Source organism: Poecile atricapillus, chromosome 9 (genome assembly GCF_030490865.1).
Source record: "Poecile atricapillus isolate bPoeAtr1 chromosome 9, bPoeAtr1.hap1, whole genome shotgun sequence".
Classification (NCBI taxonomy): Eukaryota; Metazoa; Chordata; class Aves; order Passeriformes; family Paridae; genus Poecile; species Poecile atricapillus.
In genome coordinates, this window is record NC_081257.1 from 11889856 (window position 1) to 11905570 (window position 15715).

Here is a 15715-nt window from a genome sequence, read left to right on the forward strand (position 1 = left end):
TATAAGCATGCTCTGGTATCAGGAGTGTCAATCTTTGCACACCAATTACAAAGCCTAATAGACAATTAACACATAATAAAATGTGGGTGTAACTACATTTTTACAACAGCTTCACACAAAAAACCTTTTTGTTCTTACAGAAATCTCAAAACACATAGGAAGTACTGTGTAAAGAACCTGAAATTTTAGATATTTCACTTTCAAATAAATACAGGCACTTGAATAACTGAGCTCGTTTTCCTACACAAGTTAGCACTGTAAATAAAATAAATTCACGTGCTTTGTTAAAATTTCCTCTTGGTTAAGTCTGTAACAAAGCAAGACAGCCAGCATCCATACTGATTCCAAATCTTGCTCTGCAGCACCACAGTGTTGTTTACCTGAGCAATTTCTAAACTGCTGTGTTAGGCTGAGAAAATGGGTCAGCCTTTCCTCAGGGGAAACACAGCTTGTTGCTTCACCAGGCTACAAACGATCCTCATCTATCCTCAGAGAGACAGGGACAGCTGCTTCAGTTACATGAAATTAAACATTAGTAGTGTAATGTAAGAAATCACTACTCTGTTTATGACTACAAAATTAGCATATACAATTTTTCCAAATTAAGTGTACAGAGTCAGGGGACATTTCACAGTTGTCTTCTTGCAAACAGGCTATTTAGGAGCTGCAAAAGAAACCTGCTCAACCTGACAAGAGGAAGCTCTGCAAAGCACACCTACAGCCCTGAAGGACAGTGCTGGTCAGCAAAGTCCAATCGTACCCATACAGCACACACACACTCTATGAGTAAAACCAGACACATATAACCTTCAGAGAGGAAATGAAGAATTGGTTCTGGTGCTAAAGAATTTACCTTTTCAATATTTTGATACAGATACCAAAAAACTACCATGAAACCAAGTAATGTCAAGTCCTTCAGAACAAAAGACAAACACCAGTAAGTGGGAGAAGTTTGGCTACAGCTTAAATGGAATTAAAACATGAGGTATTTAATGAAGGAAACAACCCGGCGTGGGCAGGTCCGGGTGGTGAGGAGCACTGTCCGCGGAGCACAGCGCGAACCTTCAGCAATGGAAAGATCACATTCTAGCAGAGTGGAAGGCAAGAGATGGAGAAGTTTATTACCATTTTGTTATTTCAGGAATAATAAACCAGCAGATTATAATAAAAATTTAAATGTTTAATGATAAACTAATTTAACCCTCTAAATCCTGGTTTTTTTCTCCCCTCTTTCTTCTTCATTTGTATGGAGATTGATTGGTGGATATTTCCCACAGATTTCTGTTTAGTTATGCAGTTTTCCCATGTCAACACAGCACAGGGGAAAAAGACAAAAGAGCTCTTTGGGTCAGTTGCTAGTTTAGACAAAGGAGGATATCCTGGGGAAGGAAAAAAACCCCTCCAAACTTATGAAATCTGATGGATGGGACAGAGAAGGTGCTATATACCAGGGTAGATACCATGAAAGTATCAACTTATGAAATCTGATGGATGGGACAGAGAAGGTGCTATATACCAGGGTAGATACCATGAAAGTATACAATGACTTTTCCTGTCTGCACTTTGGTACAAGTGCCTTACTGATTTGTAGTTGACTTAGCGTGACTCTCTCCCTGCACTGAGTTAGAGAACAGCAGATCTGAGAGGGAGGGAAACATGCCTAAGCATGCCCAGGTACAACCTGCCAGACCTAGTTCTGTGTAGTAATAAATAATGGATTATAAAGTGTCAGATGTGACTCTATCTCATGAAATTGCAAAGAGACATCAGTTTTTTTAAAAATTGAGCACAATTTCTCTCCTGGAAATTCCAGTGGAATAACAATCTAATACAGAAAAGCTATTTCTGTGTCCCAGAGATTTGCAGGTGACCAAATGTATCCAGCTTGAAAGATACATATTCAAATCATTGCCTCTTACAACACTCACCTATTGAAATTTTCAGGACCCACAGGAAAATGAAGTTAATTTAACCAGTTCACATACCCCCCAGCATTCCCCCCCACCAGGAAGGAAAGCTCAAATTACAAATCAGCCTTCTATTTCTAATCTTCTGTTTCCAAATACTGCAACGTATAAATATTCCCAAATAAATACTGTTTGTGTTCCTTAAAAACTTTATCACCAGCTCCCTCTACAGCCAGAGAATTAACTAAGCGTATCTAAGAACTCTTTTTTTGAGGGGTGGGAAGGAGGGAAAGAAAGTGTCTTCCTATCAGTATTAGAGTATTAACTAGAAACTCAACTGTAATACATGCTGAACAAGAGTATAAAATAGTAACAGACTGTTTATAAGAACAGATTCTGCAGTCTTAGTGAAAAAGAATCATGACCAAGGACAAGAATCTTTAGAAAGAGGAATAGGGTAAGCATATAGGAAACAGATGGTTATCAGCGATAGATCACCGAGTTTTGGGGGTTTTTTAACCCCCCACAAAAAAAGCCACACTTCATATAGACACACGCACCCACACAGAGAAACGAGGTGCTTCAAAGTGATAAGCAAAAACTCACACTCACTGTCCCCTGCTCTGCCAGTGAGGAACTGACCATGGAGATGGTCAGGGCAGTGGGATCGAGCTGGCCACAGGGATATTCCATAAGCCAGGAGGTCATGCCCAGTATAAGAGGGAGCTGGAGGGGGCCGATGGCTGCACGGGTATGGGCATCAGTCCATGTCTGGTGAGCAACCACAGTGTGCATGGCTTGTTTCTCTAGCCCTTCAATTACAATTACTACTGTTGCTGGGAAAAACTGTAATTGTAACAAACAGCATTTAAATCTTGTGAATTTCTTTAGCTCTAACTAAAGCAGGACAGTGCTTAGTCCTGTATAAATGTGTACAAGTGATTACTGCAGCCTTAAAGACCATGGGCCTGAGCAAGGCTGATAAGAAGCTGCATCTTGGCCAGACCATGCTGGGGTGCACTCAAAGAAAATAAACTTTTTTTTTTTTGAGGCCTGTAACCAAAACAAGATGATTTAAGGAATGGAATGTTCCCCAAAAGACCACCAGAGACCCTCTAAAGATGCCTACTCTAATGTGAATAAGTTCCGAGAAGTGATTTGAATATGCAAAAGAATTTGCGTGAATGTTTAGCATGTATGTACGAGTCTTGGGAAATGCAATGAATATGTAAAAGCTACATAGATTTAAACTAGCGCCTTTGCTGGTGGGTTAGGCAGCAATATCCCCCTCAAATCTGACATCTAAAATAAAAGTGGTGCCTCTTCCTAATACTGAAATTACATACTCAAGCTAGAGTTTTTTTCCCAACTTTCGGTGACACTATCTTGTCATTAATTAGCAGTTAGGCCATGTCAACTATGAAGGAAGGAAGGCAGTGTTTTCCTTTACTTGGTTTGTTAACATGTTTCATATTTTTCAACAATAAATTTTTACTATTTCTGCAATTTTTGTGTGCTTTTCTTCAGACAATAATGGAGAAGGAAAAGAAAATACGTCAAGATGCTGCATATCTGAATGAGAAAATGAGGCTCTATAGCATAAATAAGAACTAAGACAGATAACACATTTCATCCTTGTTCTAGACTACGCAAACTCATTTATTTGATATTTGCCAGACAGCACTGAAGGAGACATTTTCATCCTCTATAAGCATAATTTCATAAAATTACATCATTACAAATGACCCTGAGTTAGGGATGGTGAGGCCTCCTTCCACTGTGTATTAGTTATTATCATTGGTGATAGCCTAATCACCAGTGTTATTTATCTCCCTGATAGTATGTACTTCTCTAATTCCAGGGGGGGAATGAAAGTTTAGAAAATTTAACATCCCAAAAAGGAAAGCCTTGTTCCTTATTTAAAGCTATCTAGATTCAGCTTTTCAGTATCAGTGATTCCTGTTCCAACCAAGAGAATTACACAGTCCAAAGTGACATTTTTTTATTAAACGTATATTTTAGATTTCACCAGGATAACCTATATGGAAGAATACAAGAAGATACTTTTAAAAAACAGATGGACTGAGATTCTTTACATTCCTTTCCTACATCAAAGTAAGGAAAAGTTACAGTTTTAAAACATTCCTCAGCTCTCTTATTAAAGAAATGTATTTCAGTCCCTCTATACACTCCCTGTGAACACTCAGTTTATTTGTCAGAGTACAAAAGCCATGTCATCGGCCTGTGCACTAACACGTTCATTAACAAAATACCATTGAGGGCAGCCAAAAGATGTCATTACCTTTTACTTGGATAAAGATTTCTTGACATTCAACTGGAACCAATCAGATATTTCAGAAACGTTTGTTGTAACTCTCTCCCTCAGCTAACAGCTATAATAAAGAAACATATAACACTGAAAAAGCAGGTAGAGCCCAAGAGAGTCATAACTAAGTATGCAGCAAATGTTTTAAGAGACACTCTAGCAACAAAAAGTTATTTGCAGTATGACCTAGAGACAATGTAATCACATGTATAAAATGCAGATTACAGCTTTATCCAGGAATCCAGTGAGTGATCTTTCACCAAAAAAAAAGGAAAAAATGAACCCCCTGCAAAAAAAGCCACCAAGCAGCAGGCTTAACTTAGTAAAGTGCTTTCTAAACAAGCAATTAGTAATTCACCTCTGCTGCTCTGTCTTTAGGTAATCCCAGAAAAAAAGCCAAGGGCGGGGTGTGAAGGGGGAAGGAGAAGGACAAGAGAGGGAGTGGGCACAGCCGCTCATCTGAACCAAGGCTGCCACCTCGTGGGCTTGGGCAGGGGGCAGCCCCAGGGCTCTCCTTTCTCAAGGCAGAATCAAGAATTTTTGATCCCATCCAGAATGAGGAAATGCAATCCATACTTAGTTTTGTAAGACATGATGACTGAACATATGTTTAAACTTGTAATTGCCTCCGGGGCATATTTTCTTGAGCTACAAAGCCCATTTCATGTGTGCACGAGGCAAAGTCAGCAGTTGGTGAGTGCACTTCCTTTAACCATTTCAGCACATTCTCATCTCTCACTGTTTGTGGGTGTGCTAAGGAACCTCATGAGTCACCTTCTCCATGTCCTACGTCACTCTCCTGGATCTGCATCCACTTCCTTTAAGGGACTGGTCTCAGGCTGCAAGTCCCAATGCAAGTGATTCCCTTGTAAATATTTTCAATTCTAGTACTCCATTTTTGGGCAGAGAAGTACTTTAAATAAACTATGAAAGTTAGGTGAGATAGAAGTGATTTTATATACATACAATAAATGTTTATCTGCTTTATTAAAAGTAGTTGGTCATAATTATTACGTTTTTCAAACTATTCTGAATATCCTTCAGCTTTTCAAGAAAAGCATTTTCTCTCTGTAATAATAAGACATTACTAGAAAGCAACTAATTCAAGGCCTCTTGAAGATAAGATTATTTTTATCCAGCTATCTGAAATGTTTATCTGTAATTTACGGGGCTTCCTTTTTGCAAACACTGTAACCTTGTATTCCCCAAACATGCGCCTTTTGTAATCAAACATCTGCAGTTAAACTGCACTTGACTAGAGCCAGTTCAATTCAGTTCTTCAGGATGACTCATTTCTACTGATTAAACAAGGATATAGGAGAAAGAGGGAAAGTTGTGAAACTTGTTTCTCTTCTTACTGTAATTCCAGACACATAATTCTTCCTTCATCAACTAGCAGCTGGCAAAAGCTGCAACAGAGTCATGATGATTTATTGTCACGAAACCTTACTTCCCACACAAGCTACAAGTCAGCTTGTGCACTTGTCTGTCCCTGAGGTAGAGAATGCAGCATTTTAGCTACTCTGTTCTGATCCTCACTGAAAAAGAAGGGCTGTGTAATTTAAACCACAGGCATTAAGGTGGTAATCTATGTGGTATCCACACTGTTCCTTATTAAGTGAAGATGCTCATCATTGTTTTCCTATCTTGCATTTACTCAGACACGGCGGTGTCAGTTCAAGTATTGTTTTAATCTCAGTTGACCCTGTTATCTCTATTTCATTCTTAAGAAGATGAACTTATTAAAAAAATAAAAATGCACCTCAAATACAGGTTGTACAATACTCCAGAATTACTTCTTCTATACCAAACAGTTTCCAGACATGTTCACACTAAGATATGACAGTAAGCTGTTCTCTTTCAATGTATGCAATGATGGAGCTGGGTTTCAAAATAGTTTTTGCAATATCTAAATTCAGTATCTAAGCATGTCTTCCTTCTCACTCTATGGACAGGAGTTTCAATAGCTTCCCTTCCCCACAAAGTCACCAGTCTCAGATTAGAAAGGAAAGCTGAAACCATCTTCTAACAGCATTAAACAAAAACGAAAATATTTTAAAAAGTTTTTTCCTCAAACTCAGGTTAAGCCAAGTCTTAAGTACAGAATCAGAATACACTGGAGTTCACATATAACAGGGCTTGTTTGGTCAGTTTTAAGATTTATGATTTATTTATTCATAACATGGACAATTTTCAGAGAAATTTGGTCTAAAAGTGATGAAAACTTTGTCATAGAAATAGCAGTACTCTGCATACTTCATAAGGAACATGGCAGAGTATTTGGAGACAGAAATAGAAAGCCAAGACACCAAAAACTGTCATGAGACATACAGAACCCAAATTTCAATTATTAGTTTTAATAGGATTAAATACTTTCTGACTTAATCCTAAGTAACACAAAGGAGTGACTAGCAAGATTTCATCCAGCCTGGAAGAAGCATGTTATAAAATCCACACACAATAACAACACCTGGAAAATTTCCAATTCTCCTGCACATTTGTTTTGAAAAACAATGTGCCAGCCAGCTACTTTCACACAAAGTGTGGATAAATTGACACAGCTCCACTTGCTCTCTTATCTTTAGTTCCTTTCTTGCTATTTTCAACATCAAGAAAGTGAGAATCTGCCCAATCAGGAGCTTCTACAGTTTCAAGGCTCTCAAGCCTTGATTCCACACCAGCTCAGACAGATGATATTGTTGATGTTAGGACCATCCACCAAGTTTCTTCACCTTCCTGCTTATCAAGAGCAGCTTAATTTGGTTCACACATGAACTCTGCCAGGATACCCTGCAGTTATCAGACATTCACAGCACTCACACTTCCTGCTACTACCAGCATTCTTCTGCTGCTGTAATCTTGTTTATGTGTGCTGGGAGGGAAAAAAGCAACAGAACCAAGTGAAGCTTTGCAAGTTTGAGAATTTAATTATTTTTTCATCTGGTAGATGCACCAAATTATGCAGATGCAAAACACAGAATGGCAGACTTGGTAAATGGCTGTACATGGTAACTGGGGCTCAGTCAATTATTTACTCTCCCCTCCATTTCTAGGAGGCCTTATGCAACATCAAAGCCTTTTACATGCAATGTAAGTGATGTTTAAATGCTAGATAAGCTCTTGCTCAGGGCTTTTCTCTGTGGATGCTTTTGACTTAACTGAATATATTACCCTGTCACTGTATACTTTTAACAATAGACATTTCTAATCTTCCTATGACTACCAGTCCTTACCAATAGTCACATTTTCATGAAAATAAACCCAGAACCATCAGAATGTAAATAAGTTCCAAGAATCAGACAATGAATAAACAGCAATAAATGAACAATGCAATAAGGCAGTGCACCATTACACTTTATTAGACTGAGAAAAATTATGTTCATCACTTGTAGTAGTCATAGAACCCCAGAATAAAAAATAGAAACCTAACAGACATGCAACACACTGCTACTGATAAAGTCCTCCCTGGGCCTCCTTTTCTCCAGGTTACACAACCTCAATTCCTTCACCTGCTCCTTATCAGACTTGTGCTCCAGCCCCTTCCCTGAGCACACTCCAGCACCTCAATGTCTTTTGTGTACTGAGGGGCCCAAATCTGAACCCAGGATTTGAGCTGTGGCCCCAACAGTGCCCAGTGCAGGGGGACAATCACTGCCCTGGTCCTGCTGGCCACACATTGCTGATACAGCCAGGATGCCACTGGCCTTCTTGGCCATCTGGGCTCATGGTCAGCTGCTGTCAAGCAGCACCCCCAGAGCTTTTCCTGCCAGGCAGCTTTCCAGCCACTCTGCCCCCAGTCTGGAGATGCAGGGGGTTGTGACCCAAAGGCAGGATCCACCTTTACCTTATTGAACCTCACACCACTGGTCTTGGCCCATTGACCCAGCCTATCCAGACCTCTCTGCAGAGCCCTTCTACCCCCCAGCAGCTCAACACTCCCACCCAGCTTGGGGTGTCATTTGGGGTGCAAATTTACTGAGGATGCCCTCCATCCCCTCATGCAGATCATTGATAAAGACATTAAATAGAACAGTCTCCACATCAATACCACAAGCAGGATACAAAACCCAACAAAGAAGATCAAACAAAAAAAAGTGCTTGTGTCAATTTCTCACCCCTCAGTAGATCTGTGAGTCAGGAGGGAAGCCCATAGTTCTTCCTCATCCTGCCCCTTCATCCAAAGATTTTGTTGAGAATGTTCCAGAAGAAATGTTTAAAAGAAACTACTTTCAGGTACTATGATGCTGTTAATTTAATATTACATAAAAATCAAAGCAAAAAAAAACATATTTTGATTTCCTGACAAGCATGTAACATGAAACAGAACAATTCATTTGCTAATATTCCTTTAATTTTTTAGTTTTTCAAGAGTATTTCTCAGACTACAAAAATGACGTAAGGTAGGTTTTTGTCTATATGAGTATCATGCTTCCTGCCATGAATTTACTGGTTGTTTGCCACACGATAAATAAATAATGTAAAAAAATCCCTAGCAAACAGCAGCAAGTAAAAACCAGCAGGTTCCCAATAAAAGGCTCTCATTAGCCCAGGTGGAATAATCTCAAACCCTTTTCAACACCCTGTTCCCTTCATGTAAGCACAAACCAGGTGCTAAAAATTGCATGATCTGTGGCAATTTTCACCAAAAAACTGTTATGAAGTGTAACCATTTGTCCACATCTATCATTTAACATTGAAACTGCTTTTTTCCTCCAGCTCAGAGTAAATTTTTTTTTTTTATTTCTACAGTTTTCAAAAGTTTCTACAGAGTGGAAGCTTTTGACTTTGTAATGTCTCCCAGGGCAGGAATCTCAGTACTGAAGGTCCTGGTACCAGCATGGCCAAGCACCACAGCAGTATTGGGAGATTAAAACATTTGCCATATGTGAAAGATTCCCTGAGCACAACTGCTGCACTGCTGAAGTGAACAGGAGTTTTTCCATGGCCCATCCCCCATGACACCCTGTACCATGTCATCTGCTAAAAACTCAAAACCAAAATAAAAAATTTCCCTTTTTCCTTCTCTGTCGTTAAATAACGCAGATTTGATGCATCAGTCATAACAAATAATTATTTTTTCTTAATTTTCAAATTACATCTCCCATTATTGCTGTCTATTAACCTCTTAAAAAATTAGAAGTAAAGCTTACCAAATTTTTTCTTGTTCCATTCCTCCTTTGGCACACTGGTTTATTACAGCAGGGCTACTCATGGTAAGGGCTGAGCTTTCAGAATTCATTTTTTTTCTACGAAAGAACAACATCAAAAAACAAGAAAAATGCTATTTAAGTAAAGGTTGTGGTTACTAATTAAGTAGAAAATGGAAAATTTAACTTTTAACTAAAATCTTTTAAAAACCAAATACAGTATGTTTTACTCATTTAAGTAAATGTCCAACATCAATGTGATTAATTGGATGAATACACTGAGAAGGATTTGGCAGTTTTATGGACTTGCTAGTTATGCCAAACCCAACACTGATTGTCTTCTGTTTACTTTTCTGAACAAATGCCAAGAGAGTTGATGTCAGCAAGCCTGTATCCAGGGCTGTGCATCATGGCAGTTCAGTTAATTCAGAGCAGCAGTCACAGCCAGCACTGCTGTGGAATGATCCACACACACAAAACATGGGGGAGAAAATTTTAATTTCTAACATGTAAAGATTTACAGAAGCTTTTTGGCATATTTTAATAACTTAAGTTCATACTTTGCAGATTTGGAAAAAATAATGATTCCTTCATGGCTGAAGGCCCTCTCTAAAGCAGCACAGACATATTCCAATTGCAATAGCAATTCCCAAGTTACACCACTTATGAAAGGTCTATATGGTCAAATAAGTTTCCAGTAAATGACTTGCAATGCAAGAACAAATGAAGACTCTACATAATGCAAGTTAATTCCACCATGAAATAGTAATCATTTCTTAGTAACAGAATCCACAATGTTAACCTGAAACTTCTGAGTCCTACAGCTTCCCTACCCACTCCCACTTTCTTTTAAGGGGTGAAGGGGGGGTGCAGAGGGGGGGAGGAGAGGATATTTTTAGCTATCAGTCATCTTATTTGACTTGATTTGACACCTGGTTTGTATTAGGATCAGCACAAGACCTAACTGATTAACAAAAATCAGGCTCAGCTGTATATTAATTATTGTCTACTAGTGTATAACCAGAAAATAGCCCGTGCTTGTCAAGATAATAATCCCTTACTTTTTTTCAAGTAGATACAAAGAACCATTAAAGAGCTGGTTTAACCTGTGTGAAACCTGGATAAAAATCTGACTTGACAGATTTCAGGGACAGCATGAAAAGCTGAGTACAGGGCACACATCCCATCACTGGCAGGTAGATAAGGCCAACCTGCACAAACTAAATGCTCTGAAGAGAATGCCTATCTTGGTTTCAAAAGTCTGCCCATGCAAGAGTGAATAAACAGCCCTGGCAAAGCCCTGTTTATCAGACAGAAGTCCCAGGACCAGCAACCAATCTTTGGTCCTTACTGACATTAATGTCTTGTTTTTGCCTGCCCCTTGCTGTGAACAGAGCCTGTGGCACTGACCCTCCAGAGCAAACAGAATGGATTAGCAAGAACAAGTCCTTAAGCTTGCATTTTTTAAACATCCCTCATAATAGAGAGGGATATTTCTGGGCAGATTTGTTTCCTGAAATCTTGTTTAAAGGATCCAAAAAATCTATTCTGAATGGGAAAACAACAAAAGCCTCACCTCTGTGAGGGCAGGAACAGAGACTCAGCCACCTAACTCTTTTTGGATCAGTGCTTGACCTCAAATTTACTCCTGATTCTCAAATGGATCATTTTGGAAGAAATGAAAAGTAAGAAAAACCGAACAAAAATGCCACAAAAAAGGAAAAAAACCAAAAACCAACCAAACAAACCCCACTCAAACCAAATCAACAACACGAAAATCCCACTAAACAAATCCACAGAAAAAAACTTTTCATCCTAAAAGCAGCTCAGCAGGAAAACGTGTTGAAAACTAAATTATTACTTGCCTCTCTAGTCTATAATAGCACAGGAAGAAAAGAGTTTTTCTTAAATACATGTTAAAGCAATATTGCAAGAGTCCCTATTTAACATCTTCTGCAGAGTTCCCCTTTTAGAGGAAGCTATTTCTTAACCTGGGGAAAGCTCAGATTCTTCAGTGATCACACAAATTATGGCAACAAGAGTTTTACCTCCTCTTACAGTCACCTGTAAGAGTAAAATCAAAGGTCCAGGGCAGGGTTAGAAGCAGTCCATTAACTCTCAAAGTTGGAAGGTCAAAGATTCAGATTACAAAACCACAAGGTTGCCATTCCAGCAAAAAAGGTACAACTTCCTCTGTTTTCTTGTGAGTTGGTAGCAGTACCAGCAGTACAACTGTTCAGTGTACGACTAAAAAAAAAAAAAAAAAAGCTGTTTTCAGCACTCTCCTCCTCACCCTTGGAAATATCCAACACTGCATACATATATCTCTGCACTGAGATTTCCACACTAAAACTAGAGCAAAAGCAGAGGCCAGAAGTGATAAAAGTTACTGTGTTATTCCTTTTCTATGAGCAATTGATGATAAAAGTTGACATAGATCTAACAGAAAATAAATTAAATATGGCATTAACCTAATTTATGTTCTGAGATGCTCTGAAAAAGAAAACCATGTAAAGTAATACAGAGAGGAATACATTTTGTCAAACTCCTCACCTCCCTCACATTTCCAGCCTAATATCTAAGAACAACAGCAGTACACTGTGCACCTTGAGTGACTTTTGTCTGGATCAGCCTGTATCAGCTGTCCACATCAGCTTCTTACAAATCCCTCTGCATGGTGACTGTCTGTGGAGATGGGGGGCACTGTCAGGATTGCCATCCAGCAGCTCTCCCCAGCCACACTTTGGAGGTTGGACAGCAGTGAGTCAGACAAGCTTCAGGGACATACTTTTGTCACACTATTCCTCTCAACAGGTCTACACAGGTCCTTGTTCACTCTCTACCAGGAGCAACAGGTAATTAAACAGCTGATCCTCACAATACTGACAAGTTTTATGGCCTTGTCAAAATATCAAAAGTTTTTTCATTTCCAAATGGCAAACAGAAAATTGGTATCTGTCAACACTTTACAAAGCCAGGGATACCAAGTATTACCACTACTTCTCTTACTTGAAACTCATTTCAGAGAAAAAAACTCTGCCTGTAGATTCGCTCCTTACTCATGTGCCGCAGAGTTCCCTAAAGACCATTTCTTAAGAACAAATATTTTTTTAGTAAAAAAAATAAAAATATGTAAATATATACAAGGGGAATATATTTTTCAATCATTAAGAATATTTTATGTACATATTTCCAGTGAACACATACTGCTTCAGTAGGTCTAAAATAAAACTGAAATTTTTTTTGTGGAAAGAAAATTGTAGGGCTTATACTCTCTAAAAAATATTGTTCATATTCAAAGTGAGCCACACAAAATGAAGGCTAAAACTAGCAAAGGAAAATTTTGTATATGTTTAAAAAAATGTATATATGCACACAATCTGAATACTACCACTATCCTCAGAAATCAGCCTCCAGTAACAACATATTAGAAAATGAAATGCAACTCAAGAAGCACAGGAACGACGTTTAGAAAAAAAAAAATGCTGTTCACAGGTGCCTCTTTCTGTATCACCCTGCAACTCTTGTTTGGACTTGAACTTTATGGCATAGTCAAGGTTCATGATGAAACTTGGAGGAGGAAAATAAATCTATCATCTTCCCTCTTAATAACTTGAAGCCAGATGCTAAGACAAGTCAATGAATATTATTTTAAGAGACTGCTCAGAGGCATTCTGTTCCTCAGCCTCTGCACACTGAACCTTGCCTGTTCCAGATAAGGGACATGCTCTTGAATTAGGTGCTGTCCTGAAGATCATGCTGTGCTGTAATAGCAGGAAATGGGCAAAACACAGCTGCAGAACAAAAACACAGGAAAACAATGCCAGAGAGTTTATTTATAGCATCTAAGTTTATCACTATTCTCTCTGTCTTACTGAGGAAACCTGAAGAAAAATCCTCCATGGTTTTGATGAGGCATGTGAAATTCAGAATTCTTAGTCTTCTGTGACCAAGTATAGGTTGCTTAACACTAGAGTCCCCAGAGGGAAACAAACCCTAAAATTCTCTTATGTTATCTCTTCTATGTTTCCATTAAAAATATTAACTCTGTTTATCTGAAGCCTTATCAGTCCATCTGCCTTAGAGTAGATTCTTTCACCATATAATGGCAGAGAAAAACCTAGCAGTGGTAAGCCACTAGCTCAAATACTGACAAGTGTGTTATATTTAAGCATATTTTATTGATTTGTATTTAATTTTGGGAGTTCTGCAATTGCCCTTACGTGGACAAAAAGCAGGGGGAAAGGCTCTAGTACAGCACAGCACTCAAGCCCCTGAACACCTGCACAGCACTGCAGGATCGCTTGAACAGAAAAACATGAGGCAGTTCAGGAGAAGTATTGAAGTCACAACACCCCACAGGCTCAAACCTGACTTATATCTGGAAGAACAGGGTAAGTATTAACCAATCTTATTAAAACTGATTCCCTACACAAAGCACATTTTCTCCCCTGCCTTTTTTTTCTCCTCCCCTTGTGTTAAGTGTAGATACACTTTGATCCTTAGGCTAAAAATATTTTTTGCCTTTCCCTCCACGCCCTATTTGTATCTCTAGACAAGATATTTGCAGTAACAGTAGTTAAAAAATAACATATCATTCAACAGCTGATCACTACAGTTAAAGCGAAAATAATTAATATCTTCTGATGAAACATGTTCCCACAGTTCCTCACCCTCACTAAAATGCTTTGCATTGTTGAAATAGTATCTTGTTATACTTAGCTGATAGGAAAACTGTGACCAAAAAAAATCTTTTCTGAACTCTAAGGCCCGTCAATGCAGAAACTATTACCCATTTTAATGAAAAAGAAGGAAGTAGCATCACTATGTAATGGGTGATAATGTGCATCTACTACAAGGAAAAAGATGTTACTCACCATTGTTCTCTGAAGCAAATGTCTTTATGCTCACAAAGCCTGAAGAGCCGATTACCAGTTAGCAGTAACTAATAGTTAGTAGAAACATCTCTCAAGAAATCATTCCCATTTCCTCACTTACTGCCTGAAATCTGCTACTTCTAGTGAATGAACATATTTAGCCTTTCACTGCATTCTGAAAGGCCAAACACACACCCAAAGTCAGCAAACACAACTATCTTCCATCTCCACAGCACTCAGCTCCCAACCAGCTGCCGCCTTAGGCAAACATTTTGTTAAAGGGAACATTTAAACTTTAAACCAAACTTCACTATTTAACTGCATAACAACAAATTCTAAAAACAATCCTTTCTTCAAATTGTTTTTCTAAGACTCTAAGATATGGCCTTTGCAAAGCATTTTTATGCTACTACAGCACACTTCAGTGAAACTAGGTGAAAACTCAAGAAGTTCTTGAAAAATATTTCAAAGTAACAGCCAGTACTGAGAATTCCACTTTGTATGACTGCTTCAATCCAAGTTATCCATGCAGCATACCATAAACTTGGTTTCACACACACCATTGCTTATTTCAAGTTTTGATCTCAATGAAAGCATGTGGCATATTATTACTAACCCTCTTGGAGTCTTTAAAAATGCACCTGACGCTCTAAAGAATAATGTTTTAGAGGACCTTTTCAAATACCAATTTTTGAGAGTTTTTATTCCTGTTCTGAAGGCATCCTATTAAAAATATATGTCCTCTGTCCTCTTCAGAAGTGCACTTAAATTTTACATAGGTGCTTTACAGAAGCATATATACAAAGATATTTGGAAGCAACAATTCAGAGAACCACAGATGCTGCACATTTTGGTAAATCTGTCAGAACTCTTCAAGGTGACAGAGAAGCAGCTTGAAAGTAATGCAATGATCCTGCTTCACAGCAAGTGTTGAGTTTGCCTTCCCCTCTCATAGACACACAGTTGCTATAGACAGCAACACAGTCCATCCAGCATACAGAAAAGACAATACTTAGTTTTGAGATAAGCATGAATGTTGTACTTATTCTCAGCACAAAGTACACTAAAAGGTAAAACACAACTATTAAATAAATAAATAGATAAAAATTCATTCCAGGCTGAAGCCAGAGCACTGACATGAAAGAGTGCTCCATGCTGGAGAAATACAGCCCAATATGAGACAACACTGTCAATAGAACCAGTCCTTTGGTGAACTGAGACTTAGCTCTTTTCCCTAAAAATACCAAAAGAAATGAAAGGCAACCAATTACATTGCAATCCATCTAACATCAGGGTCAGAGAAAGCCCCTGGAGAACTTTCCCAGCATCAAACAGAGGACAGGGTTACATCTCAGACAGCTTTCAGAACCATTTAAATACATTCATATGGTAAGACAACAACATCAGGGACACCACAGGCGGACACATGCACATGTTCTACTCCCAAAATATAAACAA

General features: G+C 38.5%; 1 protein-coding gene across 3 annotated transcripts in view; it reads right to left on the minus strand.

Moving 5' to 3' along the window:
- Nucleotides 1-15715, minus strand: part of ARHGEF3 (Rho guanine nucleotide exchange factor 3) — a 100851-nt gene that overhangs the window by 80689 nt on the left and 4447 nt on the right. For 2 of the 3 annotated variants that reach the window (XM_058845233.1, XM_058845234.1), the window contains exon 2: nt 9384-9479. The exons of the other annotated variant lie outside the window; for it this stretch is intronic. In XM_058845233.1, the coding sequence (XP_058701216.1) occupies nt 9384-9479 (96 nt within the window). The remainder of the gene's footprint in view (nt 1-9383; nt 9480-15715) is intronic. 3 annotated transcript variants of the gene reach the window in all.